A 19024-nucleotide genomic window follows, 5' to 3' on the forward strand; every position below is an offset into this window, starting at 1 on the left:
AACCTTTAATTACAGATGCTGTATGTCCACATTAGATTTGGGGTACTGTACATTGATGGAACATATCAGTGGAGGTTGCTGAGGGGAGGACGGCTCATAATAATGGCTGGAAGGGAGCAAATTGAATGGCATGAAATGCATGGAAACCGTGTTTGTATTTTATACCATTCCACTAATGCTGCTCCAGCCATTTCCATGAGCCCATCCTCCCCAATTAAGTTGCCACCAACCTCCTTTTGAAGTGTATACTTTTTTTAATAGGGCAGCAGGTAACCTAGCGTTAAAGAGTCTTGGGCCTGTAACCGAAAGGTTGCTGGTTCGAATCCCTGAGCTGACTAGGTGAAAAATCTGTCTGTGCCCTAGAGCAAGGCACTTAACCCTAATTGCTCCTGTAAGCATCTGCTAAATTACTAAAATGTACTTTTTATTTGGCCCAAATTAAACATTTGCAAAATCAAAGTAGTAGTGGAAAAGGATGGAGACACTTGGAAGGAGTCCCAACAGCAAAAGTGAAGGATTTTGAGAAATAGCTGGAATGAATAACATTTCATTTCTGTGCCAAATTGCCAGTTGGCAACCCCCCATCGCTTACAGGATGTGTTGACGCACAGACATTACAATAATTGACTGACATTTCTAATGTTTTTTGCGGTGCGCAACACACAGTGAAAAAGATCAATACATAATAGTAAATATGCTTATCCAAGCAATAACTATAACCCTGGAGCAGTATACAGATAAATGAAACGGAAATAAATTACTTGTTTTCTGAAGAATCTAGCCATAATAAGGTCGAGGATTATTGGCACCAAGTACAAACAGAATGCGCAATATCGCCGGTGAAAAGAGCCGATTAGCCGCGTGAGCTACTGTCGCCTAACCATTGAACGCCTGACTAACATCTGAGTGACACCTGCAGGGCCTGGTCTAGGCTTTGGGGGCCCAAAGCAAGATTTGGTTGGGGGGGCCTTTCGTGCCAAATAATGTCCCCCTGCCAAAAAGTGTCCCCCTTTGCGTCACAATGGGATTCGGTAAACTATTAGCGTCCGTTGCTATATGAACGGTGTGATGACCTAATGCGTCGAATTTTGGTGATCATTACAGCCTAAATTACGTTATTTTCATCCCTGCTGTGTTAAACAAAGCTGATTTTTGCAATAATTTTGCTATTTAAATAACTTGTTTAGCTAATAAGAGGAAAACATAACTTCAAACCACTTTTGGGTACCTGGTTAACATTTCAACAACATGAAATCAATGTATTACGTTGCTACGTTTTGGAAATTGCAAAGAAAGCGTGTAATCTGCTTGACACAATGTTACTTACCTTACAGGTCACAAAGTCATCTTATTTCCACTCCATTCATATGCAAATAAGTTTGATTCATACACGGGGTTATCTAGCTGACATGTTTTTATTTTTAGCTTCCATTCCCTTGTTTTTCTAATATTATTTCAGTAGTACTCTATGATTCATTATTTTTCTATCTCGCATAGCTCATTAATACACCCCTGTGGTTGAATATATATGTACATATTTTAGGTCCTAGGATACAACAATGAATAATGTTGAACTAACAAATACCATCAAGGGATCCGTTACAATTTACAGCAATGAACACCTTGTGAAACAGCTATGAAAACCAAGCTGGCAATATTTACGATTTAAATATATAAACTTTTATCTTTTTGTGGCACAGGCGTGTGATTTAATTTATTTTCACCGATTTTGTTTTTGTGCACTCACATGGCAATCAGACTGAAATACTTAATTCTGGTGTGTGGAAAAGAGGTGGGTGCTGTGTGGTTGGGAGGTTCAGCCTGTCACTACACAACAGACAGCCAGTCTCGGAAGGGGGACTTGAAGAGTGCGACTGCGAAGTCCATGCACTGCTGCTTTTTTTTTTCTGAGTGTTTGCAGTGCCAGTGTTTGTCATTCATCTGTGTATCTCACATGATACGGCTAGCAAACTTTATTAGCAGATAATGACATGACAATAACAGTAGCTTTAGATGATGTAATGAGACTGAGGAGGGGATGGGATGAGTGGGCGGATTGTTGGACAATCAGACGTCACGAGATGCATTATTTCGTCTGGAGGGAGAGGAGAGAAAGAGTTAAGGGAAGAGGCAGAATCAAAAGGCAGGTGCTGTGGCTAGTTCTTCCTGTCACTTGTCCTCGACAGGCAAGCCAGTCTCAGTCAGGGGTGGTGGGATGGAAAAGCAAACATAAAGGATACTTAATTTTACATGGGCCTGGTTTAGTTGGAAGCCCTCTCACGACATCAAGGTACAGGCCGAGAGAAGGTTTACACATTTTTACCCAGTTTAATTAAGGCCTTTAACCCCCTACTCTATATTTTTAGTTTTTGACCTGATGGGGCTTGGATAGGTGTATCAATATGGTGATGACTCAACCCTGCTGTATAATGGACTCCGGGACACTTCTGCCTTATTACATACACAAATCTAGAGCCTCCAGATATGCAAACACTAACTAGAAACCAATGTCCAATTCCATACAAACCCTGGCCTAAAGTTTCATTTGGAATTGGGCACAAAAGATATATGGCAAGGGAGAAGGGGTTACATTTACATTTACATTTAAGTCATTTAGCAGACGCTCTTATCCAGAGCGACTTACAAATTGGTGCATTCACCTTATGATATCCAGTGGAACAACCACTTTCCAATAGTGCATCTAAATCTTTTAAGGGGGGGGGGGGGTAGAAGGATTACTTTATCCTATCCTAGGTATTCCTTAAAGAGGTGGGGTTTCAGGTGTCTCCGGAAGGTGGTGATTGACTCCGCTGTCCTGGCGTCGTGAGGGAGCTTGTTCCACCATTGGGGTGCCAGAGCAGCGAACAGTTTTGACTGGGCTGAGCGGGAACTGTGCTTCCTCAGAGGTAGGGGGGCCAGCAGGCCAGAGGTGGATGAACGCAGTTCCCTTGTTTGGGTGTAGGGCCTGATCAGAGCCTGAAGGTATGGAGGTGCCGTTCCCTTCACAGCTCCGTAGGCAATCACCATGGTCTTGTAGCGGATGCGAGCTTCAACTGGAAGCCAGTGGAGAGAGCGGAGGAGCGGGGTGACGTGAGAGAACTTGGGAAGGTTGAACACCAGACGGGCTGCGGCGTTCTGGATGAGTTGTAGGGGTTTAATGGCACAGGCAGGGAGCCCAGCCAACAGCGAGTTGCAGTAATCCAGACGGGAGATGACAAGTGCCTGGATTAGGACCTGCGCCGCTTCCTGTGTGAGGCAGGGTCGTACTCTGCGAATGTTGTAGAGCATGAACCTACAGGATCGGGTCAAAGTTAAGGATTAAGTAAGAAACTGGGCAACTGAACAGTCAATTTCAGTCAAAATGTTTACTTGCAATGAATACATTTACAATGCAAATGTATACATTTACAGCCAATTCGACAAGTTTCAAATATTTACCAGCAAATAAATGGTAAAATATACAAATATTTACATGCTTGTGAAGGTTACTTGGAATACAATAATATACATGTGCTATATTTACCAACCAACTTACCAACTTCACAGCCAATGTCTGCAAGAAAACATCTTTATACAAATTAAAAACAATATTACAACATGATTAAGGTTATTTACAATAACATATGATTTACAACAAGATGCAATGTAGTAAAATACCTACTGTCTAGAGGTGGGGAGCCGGCCAAGCAGTGACAACAAGGGTGGGGAAAACATCAGACAAAACGGACGATGGACACGATGCACAGAAATTCATGCATATTGACGACATGAGACAAACGAGACATAAAAATGCTTGCCGCATCTCCTGCACCAGGCCACCTCCTAACCTTCTCTCACATATTTCTGGCAGAAGCAGTGGACGCTGACCTCTGTTGTGTAGGGTGTGGACACCTTGGGAGGCCTGGACCCAGGACTGGGACTGGAATCGGGACTGGGAAATGGTGCCAGGCGCCCAGCTGAAAACGAGAGAAAATGTTTTCTCATGGTTTTCTGATGGTATCGGGCCAAGGAGGGTTCCTCATCTCTGCAGAGAGTAAGACTGTTTGCCATAGCAAACATCCCACAATCTGTGCCCCTTTTCTGCTTCTGGTCTGCCGCCACTCCATATTCACAGTGGTCCCTGGAAAAGATAAGAGGTGATTTGTGAGAGAAAGTCTGGGGTGGTGTCATGACCACTGGAGTCATACACCTTAACAGTACTACCTGGTAGCGAATGTTACTTACCGTGACCCAGTGGTTAGCCTTGAGATTGACTATCTGGACAAATCCCTGGGCCAGTGTTGGTAATGCTGACAGCATGGTGATGCCGCCCACCGCAAGAAGGCCTCCTACTTCTGGATGTTTCACTTGCAAAAGAGCTTGAGCATGACCAATTGTAAAATTGTGTAACCAGGAGTGTGACTGAAGAATGACCCCCCCCCCCCCCCCCCCCCCCCAAGGGGCTCCATCCAGCCACAGAGAGCAGCTGGCCTTACCTGCCCCTGTTAGACACTAGTGATGAGAACCTGACTAGTGTCTTCTTGTCCAGTGACTGGACTTACCTGCCCTTGTTCCTCCAGTCTGACGCAAGCCACCTGTTAGAACATTTGATGGATTAGTGCAGTGTTATGAAGGGGATATATGTACTTTTCAAGCAGTACCGGAGCACCAAGTCTAGGTCCAAGAGACTTCTAAACAGCTTCTACCCCCGATCCATAAACCTCCTGAACGTCTAATCAAATGGCTACCCAGACTATTTGCATTGCCCCTGTCTTTTACAGTGCTGCTACTCTCTGTTATTATCTATGCATAGTCACTTTAATAACTATACCTACATGTACATATTACCTCAATTACCTCGACTAAACGGTGCCCCCGCACATTGACTGTACTGGTACCCCCTGTATATAGACTCGCTATTGTTATTTTAATGCTGCTCTTGAATTATTTGTTACTTTTATTTGTATTTTTTTTAGGTATTTTTCTTAACTAAATTGTTGGTTAAGGGCTTAAGGGCTAAGTAAGCATGTCACTGTATGGTCTACACCTGTTGTATTCGGTGCATGTGACAAATACAATTTGATTTGATTTGATTTGACAATGACCTTAAGCACATTGCCAAGACAATGCAGGAGTGGCTTCGGTTAAGTCTCTGAATGTCCTTGAGTGGCCCAGCCAGAGCCCGGACTTGAACCCGATCGAACATCTCTGGGGAGACTTGAAAATAGCTGTGCAGCGACGCTCCCCATTCAACCTGACAGAGCTTGAGAGGATCTGCAGAGAAGAATGGGAGAAACTCTCCAAATACATGTGTGCCAAGCTTGTAGCGTCATACCTAAGAAGACTCAAGGCTGTAATCGCTGCCAAAGGTGCTTCAACAAAGTACTGAGTAAAGGGTCTGAATACTTATGTAAATGTGATGTTTCTTTTTTTTTTATACATTTGTAAAACTGTATAAACCTGTTTTTCCTTTGTCATTGTGGTATATTGTGTAGATTAATGAGGGGGGGAAACAATTTAATTAATGTGTGACGACCCTCCCAGTCTGTCTGCCGTATTCTCTCTTTGTTCTTGTTTCCTTATTAGGATGCCGGTGGGCGGAGTTGGGAGGGTCGTCAGCTACATGGGAAACACCTGGGCCCGGGTGTGTCCCAGGATAAAGGCACCTCTTCCACAGTCATTGGAGAGACTCTCTCCATGCAGACACCTGGTGGTTTTTGGTTGTTTGCGTTAGCACCCTTTAACACTTTGCATTATTACATTTATGCATGCATGCATGCATGCATGCAAGCACTCACTTACACTACTGATTACACACACCATTGTTAATTACTTTATTTAATAAATATATATTTTTGATACTCCTTGTCTCCACGTTGTCTCCCTTTTGTTGCGAACTTTGAGCCGGTTCGTAACAAGTGGGGGCTCATCCGGGATCTTGAACTTGTGTTTGGGAGAAAACGTGGAGGTATGTTAAATTGAGGTGCTTTGTTTGTTAGTTTGAGTTTGGTGCTCAGTACTGGTTGCTTTTGTTTGTTTGGTTTGTGTGCTGTGTTGGAGAGAGTACATTGGTTAGTTTCCAGGCCCCTGCCTAGCCTGGAAACGCTTGTTCTACTCGCTGTTGGGACATCGGTCTGAGGTGAGTACAATCAGTTGTGTACCTCGGTGGGAGATTTGGGTAGGGTAGTGAAACTTACTACCCGGAGCTATAGCCTTTTCCCCCTGATATGCTTAGCGACGTGTTTCATTTTGGAATATGTTGGGCATTGTTTGTTATTTTTGTGTGGTGTCTGTGGACTGAACAGTTGTCTCGGGGGCACATCCGTAGCTTGGTGGAATCTACCAGCGTGCTGGGGGGTTACTTCCTTGCCAGCGGGCTACAGTGCATAATTGCCCACCGCAAATCTGCATGAAGACTAGGGTTGAGTTATTGTAGGTTTTGGGGAAGCTCCATATCTCATCTCTTTTCTGTGGTGCCCAGTGTGATTGTATTTTCTCTTGTTGTGGTCTGGTGTGCTCAGCAGAGGCATTGGAGTGACTATGAATTGTTGGAGTGACTATGAATTGTTGGAGTGACTATGAATTGTTGGAGTGACTATGAATTGTTGGAGTGACTATGAATTGTTGGAGTGACTATGAATCGTTGGAGTGACTATGAATCGTTGGAGTGACTATGAATCGTTGGACTGACAATGAACCGTTGGGAGATGTTGTTTGTAGCTGATACGGTCTCTTGTGTGCCCTGTTCCTGAGTGTTATGTGACTGACCATGGTTTGGTTTTGTCATGTTCTAACTTTCCTGTCTGTTCCCTCCTGGTCTTGTGTTCTCCTTTCCTCTTAAATGTTGCTTCCTGTGTGCAAAGGTTGCTGAGGTCTGGGGAGAAGGAGGTTGGCTGGGGCAAGTGGAAGGTGAACATGTAACCCCTCATCAATTTGGGACGCAGAGGCTTGTGTGAATTTGGGACGCAGAGGCTTGTGTGAATTTGGGACGCAGAGGCTTGTGTGAATTTGGGACGCAGAGGCTTGTGTGAATTTGGGACGCAGAGGCTTGTGTGAATTTGGGACGCAGAGGCTTGTGTGAATTTGGGACGCAGAGGCTTGTGTGAATTTGGGACGCAGAGGCTGGTACGTTGTTCCGGGGCCCTTGTTGGTCCCCGGTTTTATGGGGGGGGGGGGGTGGGGTGTGACGACCCTCCCACTGTCTGACGTATTCTCTCTTTGTTCTTGTTTCCTTATTAGGATGCCGGTGGGCGGAGTTGGGAGGGTCGTCAGCTACATGGGAAACACCTGGGCCCGGGTGTGTCCCAGGATAAAGGCACCTCTTCCACATTCATTGGAGAGACTCTCTCCATGCAGACACCTGGTTGTTTTTGGTTGCGGTAGTTGTGGTTTTTGGTTTGCTTTAGCACCCTTCAACACTTTGCATTATTACATTTATGCATGCAAGCGCTCACTTACACTACTGATTACTGATTACACACACCACTGTTAATTACTTTATTTAATAAATAGATATTTTTGATACTCCTTGTCTCCACGTTGTCTCCCTTTTGTTGCGAACTCTGAGCCGGTTCGTAACAAATGCTATAACGTAACAAAATGTGTAAAGTCAAGGGGTCTGAATACTTTCCGAATGCACTGTAAGTCAGTCACAATTTACCCATGATACATTGTGGTTTTGATCCCCTCAAACACGGCCCATGCTAATTCGACTGTTTTATGGAGCTAGGAAGACAATAGGTTACTTGATGAGCAGTATCAGTAGCTTCATTTAGGTCTAGAGAGAGCTATACTCCAATAGTCTGGCACAGTGGACACGTCATAATAACGATAAAATCTAGAGGTAAAACCTGATAATTGTTCCAATCATTTTTTTCCTCCCATTCAGTTGTGTATAGGATTTTAAAACTACTTCATTTAAGGTCTGTTTCATGTAGGCTTAGCCTGGTGTGACGTTTTGATAGCCATTTAATTCTTTCTCAATATACAGTTGCAAGAAAATGTAGGTGATCCCTTTGGAATTACCTGGATTTCTGCATAAATTGGTCATAAAATTTTATCTGATCGTCATCTAAGTCACAACAATAGACAAACAGTCTGCTTAAACTAATAACACACAAGCAATTATACGTTTTTATGTCTTTATTGAACACACCGTATAAACAGTCACAATGTAGGATGGAAAAAGTATGTGAACCCTTGGATTTAATAACTAGTTGATCCTCCTTTGGCAGCAATAAACTCAACCAATCGTTTTCTGTAGTTGCGGATCAGACCTGCACAACAGTCAGGATGAATTTTGGACCATTCATCTTTACAAAACTGTTTAAGTTCAGCAATATTCTTAGGGTGTCTGGTGTGAACTGCTCTCTTGTGGACATTCCACAGCATCTCAATTGGGTTGAGGTCAGGACTCTGACTGGGCCACTCCAGAAGGCGTATTTTCTTCTGTTGAAGCCATTCTGTTGATTTACTTCTGTGTTTTGGGTCGTTGTCCTGTTGCATCACCCAACTTCTGTTGAGCTTCAATTGGCAGACAGATATCAAAACATTTTGCAGAAGACTGTCAGGCTAAACTTGGGAATTCATTTTTATGTCAATGATAGCAATTTGTCCTCCAGGCCCTGAGGCAGCAAAGCAGCCCCAAACCATGATGCTCCCTCACATACTTTACAGTTGGGATGAGGTTTTGATGTTGGTGTGCTGTGTCTTTTTTTTCTCCACACATGGTGCTGTGTGTTCTTTCTAAACAACTCAACTTTAGTTTAATTTGTCCACAGAATATTTTGTCAGAAGCGCTGTGGAACATCCAGGTGCTCTTCTGCGAACTTCAGACATGCAGCAATGGCTTCTTCCGTGTTGTCCTCCCATGAACACCATTATTGTTTAGTGTTTTACGTATCGTAGACTTCAACAGATGTTAGCATGTTCCAGAGATTTCTGTAAGTCTTTAGTTGACACTCTAGAATTCTTCTTAACCTCATTAAGCATTCTGCACGGTGCTCTTGCAGTCATCTTTGGAGGATGGCCAATCCTAGGGAGTGTAGCAACAGTGCTGAACTTTCTCCATTTATAGACAATTTGTCTTACCATGGACTGGTGAATATAAAGGCTTTTAGACACTTTTGTAACTCTTTCCAGCTTTATGCAAGTCAACAATTCTTAATCTTAGGTCTTCTGAGATTTATTTTGTTCGAGGCATGGTTCACATCAGGCAATGCTTCTTGTGAATAGCAAACTCAAATTTTGTGAGCGTTTTTTATAGGGCAGGGCAGCTCTAACCAACATCTCCAGTCTCATCTCATTGATTGGACTCCAGGTTAGCTGAATCCTGACTCCAATTAGCTTTTGGAAAAGTCAGGGAGGGTCAACCAGTTATTAAATCCAAGGGTTCACATACTTTTTCCAACCTACACTGTGAATGTTTAAATTATGTATTCAATATAGACAAGAAAAATACAATTGTTTGTGTGTTATTTGTTTAAGTACACTGTGTTTGTCTATTGTTGTGACTAAGATTAAGATCAGATCAAATTTTATGACTACTTTATGCAGAAATCCAGGTAATTCCAAAGGGTTCACATACTTTTTCTTGCCACTGTATTTGCCTCAATTTACTCTAACATTTTTTAGATGCTAATTAGTAACAAGGAAAATGTCAGTAAGGCAACAAATTCTTTCAGAAAGCTCCTGCACGTCATCTCTAGCCGACACTGTCAGCTACCATTCACCAGTGCACGATCAGAGACCTTTGTGCCCAATCCATGAATTTAAGTCCCCTTTCTCTGTTTTAGCTAGCCACTGACTACACTATAGCTAGCTAGTTAGCAGAGTAGTATATAAAAAATAAAAATTGTTTTACTTAGCCTAGATAATTGTTTGTACAGTATGTCGACTTTGGTGTCTATTTCAGACCTTATGGCATTTTTCAAAGATGAGCATCAAAAGGGGAGAAGACCACTAGAAGTCTGACCATGTGGAGAAGTGGAGCTATAATGAGGAGCAACTTAATGGTTTGGTCTGGGCCAGTATGAGGGATAAAGTTAATCCTGTGTCGGTGAGTGTAGCTATTAGGTTAAGTTTGATCATCTTAGCAATACAATGTGTTCTATACAGCAGTCAACATTCTACAAGGAAAGAGCCACTTAATCAATTATATAATCATTAACCAGATTACCCCAGATACGAGACTTTGTTGAGTGATAATTTTGTCATTGATGAAAATTAATTTCAAAAAATCTATTGACATTCAGAATTGACTTTGATTAGTCATCCAGCCTGTATTGTAGTTTAATGACTAGAGACAAATCTTCAAAAGGCACATTATTTATTTATTCGGAGTGGTGCATACACTGTCAGTCTTGATTTACTGTATCCTTTCCACTATATAATTGATATGTCAAGTGATAAAATCCCATGTTATCAATTCAAAGTTTATGAAAAAACTGCTCTTAAATATTCTACAGCTGTAATGTCATCAATCAAATCAAACTTTATTTATATAGCACATTTCTTACAATTAATGTATTTCAAGGTGTTCAGTCGTTGGATGGGGTATTGTCTGTAAAGTGGGACACAATAACAAAGCGGAGGGTATCAAGGCATTCAAAATGACTACAGTGGTGGATGTGCAGGAGTCAGGACATTGGGTCTGGGATCCTGGGTGCCTCGCCGGATGGTCTGGTGGTCACCACAGCAGTGGTGGAGGTCAAGTGTCCCTATGGTGCAAGGGACCTTACCATTGAAGAGGCAGTGAAGTCAAAGGATTTCTATATCAAGGAGGGAGGGTCTTACATCCTCCGTGAAGACCATCCTTATTGGCACCAGGTCCAAGGGCAGCTCCACATTGCTGGAAGGGACGCTTGCTTCTTCGTTGTGTGGAACACCAAAGCCTCCACCATCCCCATTCAGTGTGACGACCTCTGGCAAGACTCATATTGCTCCTCCTGTTACAACCTCTTTTCAGGGAAGCCAATGGTTGAAAAATATTAGTTCATACACACACACACACACACACACACACACACTAGGCTCCCAGAACAGGTTATATTAAATACAAGTTTTGCTCAAAGCATCCAACTAAAGTAATGTAGTAAATGTAAGTTCAATCACAAAGGCTGGTCTGAGTGCATCTCCTGTTTCATTCAGTAGTACAACACAATTCACATTGCATTTTATCATGGGCACAGTGGGAATTTATATCTGTGATGTTCAAATTATGCCTTGCCCCAAGACTGCGAGGGAGAGAGACTACATCACCTCCAGCAGATCTCCTTGCTGTAGGTGTTGTTGATCATGCACTGCTTCTCGTGCGGTGAGCCTGATGTTTCACATGTCACGCATCATGTCTAAAACAGGGGGAAAAGGGGAAAGAAAGTCAACATTTCGATGCATCTTCAAATTGATATCTTAAGTGATAAAATCCGAAGTTATCAATTAAAAGTTCATGGAAAAACTGCACTTGTCCTCAAATGATTAGCTTATGGTTATGTTGCAGCGAGGGGGATTCCTAGATGTGAGAAGTGTGCAGGAGGTTGAGGTTGCCAGGGTCAGAAAATAGGTATTGTGTTTGCAGCTGCAGCAAAGTACTTTGGTTTATGAGATTTTACTGCTGAGTAGTTGCAGGGAGTGTTGAAAGGTAGTGTCCTGTTGGCCTGGCGTTGATCAGAAATAGACACCCAGGCTAACGAAGGCTGCATTTACAATGCAAAACAATGGAATGCATTTATTCCTGTGCAGGCTGTCCAGCGAGAGAGCTCTGGCCTTTTGAGGAGCCCCTCTGCAACTGCACCCTGCACCCACCCAAGGCAGAGGAGCCAAAGAAAGTAAGGTAGTGGAATGGGGTGATGGGTTTTATTAAGTGAAGCGTTAGTTGGCAGGGTAATTTTATTTGTATTTTTTTCCCTTTTTGCATCACATAGTGTAATGGATTTACACTCTCCAGTCTAGTGGGTGGCGGTAATTTACCTTTCGTTTGCCAACCGCCATTTCAAAAACACAGCAGAAAAAATGTGTATGTACACGTCTTTGGTTTCCCCACGGAACATAATAGAGGGAGCACCAAAATGGCGACTTCCTTACTTTGGCTAGGACAACTGGGGTCTCTCAAGGTAATATGTTTTGGTTATTGTCTAAATATGTTGTTCTTCAGTTGTAATATCAGAAATAGATAATTCGTTAGATGATTGGTTTGTAATCAACGTAGCCACTTTTTTTGTTGTTAAAGAACCGACTTCACCGGTCCTGTTGACCTAAGCTGGACTGCTTGTTAGCTAGCTAAAGTTAGCTAGATAGATACTTGCCATCCTCACGTTTTGAGACTTGGCTGCACCTATGGCTTTTTATTTAGACGTAAATTGTAGTGATGACATATTTTACAATGCATAATACAAAATACCTGCTCATTCTGAAATAAGATAGCTAGGTAACACATTAAATAACTGAGCCAGGGCATGGGTGCTTAGGCTGGTCCCAGATATGTTTGTCAAGCCATACATGGTCAGCATTACAATTCCATAAGGAGGGCAGAAATAGACTTACACCAACGCTAATGAACGCTGCATTTACAATGCAAAACAATGGAATGCATTTATTTCTGTGCAGGCTCTCCAGCGAGAGAGCTGGGGCCTTTTGAGGTGCCCCTCTGTGGCTGCATTCTGCACCAAGGTGGAGGAGCCAAAGAAAGCTGTTAAAAAGGCGAAGGCTGCAAGTAAGAACACAGGTTTTGTTTATGTCAGTGTTTCCCAACTCATGTCCTCAATAACCCCCAACAGCACACATATTTTTGTTGTAGCCCCATACGAACTCACCTGATTCAGCTTAATGATTAACTTAGTTGACAAGTTGACTCCGGTGTGCTTGTCTGGGGTAAAATGTGCTGTTTGGGAACTCAAGGACTGGAGTTGGGAAATACTGGTTTACGTTATATGCCATTGCTAGGTCTTTCTTATTTTCCCCTGAGTAGCTAAACCTGAATGACATTTCTCTCTGGTATAGTGTTAGGTCGCGTCAATTCGAATCTGGTATCAGAACAAAATAGTCAGCACATAGTAACTTCTGATTTCTTTGTACTTTAATTAATGCAAACACTTGAATGGTAAATATGTGGTTCGTATATAGGGGGTCGCTGTGTCACCACGCAGGGCAGACAGAGAACTGAGTTACACATCCTTTGCTTTTCATTAAATACTATGACAGAGATGGCTCCCGCTCACTGCTGGCCTGTCAGAGGGAGGATGAGCGTGGTTTAAACTTACTCATCCTATTGTTGGCGTGCAGGTTGGTCCCAACCTCGAGACGCCTCCTGTTGCCGGGCGTAGTTATTATCTTTGGCAGTCGATTTATCTTGTGACTGCACAGTTCTCTAAAACCCCAACACCCCTCCGCATATACATTTCACCCATATTCTGCCCTTATCTTTTAACAAGCTCTTCCACATCCCTGATTCACAGCATCTGCATTCTTTCCATATGACTCACCATCCCATGAGCCCCTTCCTCTCACACAGCAGTATGCTCTTATCATATAGAGTATAAACTTTATATTATAGCATAGCTTCTTTGTTATATTATATACGTTATGCAAACAAATAGTTGGTCAAACCCTAACAATAGCCCACACTTGGATTATCTCCATGATTCGAACTATGTGCCAACAAACTTTCTCCAATGACCAAATTCCTGCAATCTTACATATAAATCATGACCATTTCCTAAAGCCAATTGTATTTCTGTAGTTCCACAGAAGCATTGGGGTTAGGAGGTGAGTTTTCTGTATGTTTGGTATTTGGTAGTTTTATGTAACCTGTACCATTTCCTCAGCCCTAGAGGCCTCAGAAGAGAGGCAGCACTACTAGCCTACAAGATTGAATTTGCCTTATCGTTGAGCTTTCAGCCTCAGGACTTTTCCCAGCACAGGCTCTAGGTGAAATCGAAACAGTGGCTAGCCCTGTCACTGCCGAAACAATAGTAGTTGCAGCTGCAGAACCAGCTCCCACTTCCACAAGCCATGCCGAAGCTACGCCTGCTAAAACTGCTGTGGCTGAAAAAATGGCTAGTCCTGCTGTCGATGTAGTTCTCCAGTTGTAGAGGTGGCTGCTCCTGCTTCTAAGAGTGTTGCAGAAACTGCAGCTCCTTTAGCAGAGGACGCTGCAGCACCAGAAACACCAGTAGTAGAAGCCGCTGCACCAGTCGCTGAGACCACAGCAGTCGCCCATGCTATTGCCATTGAAGCAGTCGTGACAGAGGCCCCAGTTGAAGCGGAGGCTGTTCTCCAAACCTGCCCCAGTCGCTGACATTGCTGCTCCCATCATCGATTTTTGCCTCACCTGTAATCGATGTTGCCACCGAAATCGTGGATGCTGCTCCCCCAGTCGCTGAGATTGTTTTTACTGTATGTTCTGAAGCGCCCGCGCCAGAAGACATTCCATTCTCTGCCGAACCATCCGGAGTGGCTGCTGCCGCCTCCACTGAACCCGGAGCCCCATCGGCTGAATCGTCCTCCTCAGACGACGAGAAGTCTGAAGTGAAATCAAAGGTAAAACCAGAAATCCTAGTAGGCTACACCTGCAGTGACTCTGGATGCCATTACTGAAGATAAGGAAAAAGCAACAGAAGTTGTAGCCGACGAGGTTGCAAGTGCTGAGCTGGTTGACCCCGCCCCAGTCCAGGAAGCAGCCCCAGCTGAAGCTGCCGTGGAGGTTGCCCCTGAACCTGCCCCTGCTGCAAGTTCTGAGGAGCTGGTAGACTCTGCCCCTGAGATCGCTGCTGCCCTAGAGGTTGAAGTGACTACTCCAGAAGTCGCGGCTGCAGAAGCCACTCCAGAAGCTGTCGTGGAAGCTGCCCACGAGGCTCAAGGAGCAGCAGAACAAGTATCTGAAGCTGCCCCTGTAGAAGTTGCCGCTGAACTCATGTGGAAGCTGCGTCGGAAGCCCCCCTTAAAGCTGCAGCAGCCAAGGCCGCCACTGAAGCTGCCCCAGTTGAAGCTGCCGCAGAGGACCTGGTAGATGAAGCTGCCCCCACTGAAGCTGCTGCTGCGGAGCTGGTAGACACCGCCCTTGTAGTGACTGAAGCAGGAGAGGAGCTGATTGCAGAGGCCCTGGTTGATGCAGTACTGATTGAGGCTTCTGAGGGTATACACCACACCTCCATAAAACCCTTTTATTTCTCTCCTCTTTGGACCTTTCCAACCACAGATGACCATATTTCTTCTAAATGTTGTTTTTCATAACACGTACTGTTAAATGTTAATACTCTGTAAAGTGCCTAACATAAGTGCCTTTGCTTTAGCTTTGTTTTTTTTCTCCCAGTAATTTTATCATGCCATTTAATTTGCTGTAGCTAGCTTTCTTGCCGTGTGTAATGCAAAATTCTTAAAGTGAAAGTAGACTCCTCATTTCACACATGATGATTTTGGCTACTTCAGCCAAGTGCATGACGCATGTTTGTGTTACATGCTGCATTTCAACTCAGCCCTGCTCGACTCTGCACTGATGGTTCCCAGTTGGGACTTAGGATCTATATTTGCATATAGAATGTTATTTACATAGCAATTTTATTTTATTTTATATTAACTTGCTTGCATTGTGCAGACTGATGTGTTCCTTGTCTACCATCTTCTGCACACTTTAACCCCACACCATCATTGTTACTGTATATTTTTGCAAGATGCTGCGATACATGTTATTTTACTGGCTCACGTTGGAATCTTCACACAAAACAAAAAAATGGCAGTAAACTAATCCTGCTCTGTTTCCTCCCCCCACACTCTTATGTCTAGTTTATTTACATGCACACTAATAATTAGATATTAAACTGATTATGGCAATAGTTTGGCATTAGTCATGTAAACACTTTACTCTTATTGCTTATCGTCGATTTAAGATGTATAAACCAATTTTTAAAACATTTAGATTTTGTAGGAATTTATTTTCATTATTGGCATACGTAAACATCTTAATCAGAGTTCATGCCTTGTATTTGATCGGTGCATGTGCATCATGAGCAGTGTGAGCCTCCCTCTTTGGCAAGAGTGCGGTGAGTTTGGAAAATCAGACAGTATCTTCAAAATATTTTTCAAATACAAACTTTGTCCCAGCTAGGGGAGAACGACTGCCCCCTTTCATTTGAAGCCATGAATGTTCAAGGCTGACTGTGGTACTGCAGGCATTGTTTGCAGAAAACAGGATCCCCGTTATAGTGAATGGAAAAAATGGCAGTCTTAGTGTAAATAAAACAACATTTCGAAGACAATCCTGGTGCCAATAATTGCTTCTTAAACTGATTTATTTTAAAATCCCACACAGAACAAGTTAAGGAATTTAGTTTGTAATGGTAGCCTGCAGTACCCCAGTCAGCCTTCAATTTGATTTACTCAATGGGTTGGAGGCAGCACTGAGCATGCCTGCAACTTCACTTCCTCGAGTAACTCAAACAGCGCATGAGACAGACGCCATCTTAACCAATTTAATTTGCCTTCAATGCGCTATTGAGTTTTCACATAAGAATTAATGGTGTCATGTGACAAATGGCTTTGTTCATTCATGTCTTTGGTCTTAAACTCGGAATCAAATAGGCTTCCCAAAAATATGATTGCGCGTTTATTTTTAATTAGAATTTTCTGAAATGTTCTAAGTCCCATCCGGTAGCCTGATTTATCAACTGCCCATGTAAACCGGATTGAAAGGGAAATCGTTCTTCTTGCAAAGCATGTAAACATCTTAATTGAACTGTTATATTAATCAGTATTCACAATAGTCATATTATTGAATGCATTTAAACATAGTGATCTCCCAGATAGGGCACTCGCGCTCTGTCCATATGTCTCACTGTCTTGCTCTGTCTATCTTTACTCTGAGTGTTTTTGTATTTATTTTCTGTATATGCTATTATGCTCTCTTGTTCATTGGGTTGTCTGCTAAGATTACAGTTGAACAAGCTTATGGTATGATTATGGTGTACTGTAGGCTAATGGTAAGGTTTCTGTGTACCAGCAAATGGTAAAGTTAGTGAACCAAGCCTACCACCCTTGACTCCAGCTTGAAGGACAGGAGCTGGGGAGTGGTCACTCATTGGTTTCCTTTCACTTACACTGGAATTTAGGGAATAAGCTAAAGCATGCAATGAATGAATGAATGAAAAATGTATTGAGTATGCACATGTGGAAGATGTCATTGTTGGTCTGAGTTTTGCGTGTGACTGTCGCATAATTTATTTCAGTGTGATTGGATTTGGGTCTGTTAATCCTCTTTGTTAAGCCTGCTGTTTCAAATAGGCGAGTTGCCCCAACAAAAATGTGACATTAATAGTCAACAGCTTACAATATTGTAGTGGTATTTTAATGGTCTGAGTCTTATCCAATTGGTATTTTCAACAAAAACATGACCTGTGTATAAAACCTTTTTTGATATGGACGACAATAAGGAGGATAATCTTTTTATTTAATGGAATATTAATTTTGCAATTGGCTGCCGGTGCTCTTTTGTTATTATAATTCCCCCCCTCCTTCCCAGAGGTTTGTGCAGTAGACCCTTAAATGTCTCGATGCTTCCCAGACGAAACAGTTTGGAAGAGTTTGCAAAATACGTTTTTTTTTAATTCGATAAGGTTTTTTTTCCCCCGGCTGTTCGAGCACGTTACATTATTTCTCTAGGCAAACCAAAGTCCGTTGCCGACATCTACGCCCCGTTGGTGATTGGTCAACAGTAGCAAATTTTTTCATTGAGAAATACTGCACCAAACATCTTAGTTAAATGTCAAATTGCGCGACTGAGATCTCCTCGGCAAAAACGTCAAAGTTAATGACAGATTTCTTGATTTATCGTGGATTAATTTTGAGAAAGCGTATACTGGCTATAGCATCTCAAAATGGACAAACAGTGCTATTGCCACTTTTTTTCTTCATTTTTCAAGCGAATATATTTTAAAGGAGAGTACACTCGTTTGGTTCACACAGCCTGTATTTATTATATATTTTTTAAATCCCAGGCCCCGTCCCCGCAGGAGGCCTTTTGCCTTTTTGGTAGACCGTCATTGTAAATAATAATTTGTTCATAACTGACTTGCCCAGTTAAATAAAAAATAAAATAAAGCCTTTAAGGCCATTCACTCCAGACTCTATGGGGGGATACATTCTTAACACTAGGAAATGCCCCACCATAAATTACTTTTGTCAAACTTGTAAATATTTGCATCCTTTTAGGATAGATCAAGTAGTACTTTGTAGAAGGTGAGTCACGTATGGGCATCACTTTTTGTGGCCAGTGACAATACTGACTGCAAATATGTTTTTCTGTTAGGTTTTGATGGTTGATAGGGTACTGAATAAGACTCTAAAACCAAAAGGGACTCAGAAATAAGCAGTTTGCTGAATTGGTATATTTTTTTATGGTTTTATTTTCTAAACTCCAGCCCCTTGGTCAGCCAGGTTACCTATATTCCTGTGCTTTCTCTTATACCCGTTTTTGTGTTCTAACCCCTTAAGAGGCGGCAGCGGCACCTCTAGCGCCAGCCCCCGAGCCTTTCGACAACAGTACTTACAAGAACCTCCAGCACCACAACTACAACCACTACACCTTCGCAGACCTGGACCTGGAGATGGCCAAGTACCGTCTTCCCCAGCCCTCCTCCGGCAGACCCTCCCCCAGGCACTGAGATGGACACCAGGCCACATGACCCCAACCCCATGTCCCCAGACACCATGTCTCTGATCCCACTGCCCAACATACCTACCCTGGGTGTCTTTTAAGAATTATTACCCCCTCTACTTTACGATTCTTAAGACGTGCTTGTAATTGTTATAGAAAATATATGATATTAAACTACACACCAAAGGGATATGAGGCTTTGACATTTTTGTAATGTTTGAGGTTTTTCTCTTGTATAAAGTAAAAAAACATTTAATATTATTTTCTGGGATTAACCTTAGGGGTCATTTGAATAGTGCTGTGCATGCAAATGTTTTTAATCAACGGTCTATTTTAATTACTTCCGACGTTGACTCTGGGCATGAATGTACAGTACACATCATGACCTAATTATTACAGCAG

General features: G+C 42.7%; 1 protein-coding gene across 1 annotated transcript; it reads left to right on the top strand.

Moving 5' to 3' along the window:
• Window positions 1-11932: 11932 nt before the first annotated feature.
• On the top strand, window positions 11933-18812 carry LOC106581904 (NADH dehydrogenase [ubiquinone] flavoprotein 3, mitochondrial). Its single transcript, XM_014164352.2, has 3 exons — window positions 11933-12089; window positions 12583-12688; window positions 18460-18812. The coding sequence occupies exons 1-3, from the start codon at window positions 12045-12047 to the stop codon at window positions 18627-18629; spliced, it is 321 nt and encodes a 106-aa protein (XP_014019827.2). The 5' UTR covers window positions 11933-12044; the 3' UTR covers window positions 18630-18812.
• Window positions 18813-19024: the final 212 nt, after the last annotated feature.

The sequence above is a fragment of the Salmo salar genome, chromosome 21 (assembly GCF_965601325.2).
Source record: "Salmo salar chromosome 21, fSalSal1, whole genome shotgun sequence".
Classification (NCBI taxonomy): domain Eukaryota; kingdom Metazoa; phylum Chordata; class Actinopteri; order Salmoniformes; family Salmonidae; genus Salmo; species Salmo salar.

Coding starts and splice junctions, on each gene's coding strand:
- LOC106581904 (XM_014164352.2), top strand. CDS start 12,045: ATGGCGACTTCCTTACTTTGGCTAGGACAACTGGGGTCTCTCAAG. Junction 12,090..12,582: donor GACAACTGGGGTCTCTCAAG/GTAATATGTTTT, acceptor ATTTCTGTGCAG/GCTCTCCAGCGAGAGAGCTG. Junction 12,689..18,459: donor TAAAAAGGCGAAGGCTGCAA/GTAAGAACACAG, acceptor TAACCCCTTAAG/AGGCGGCAGCGGCACCTCTA.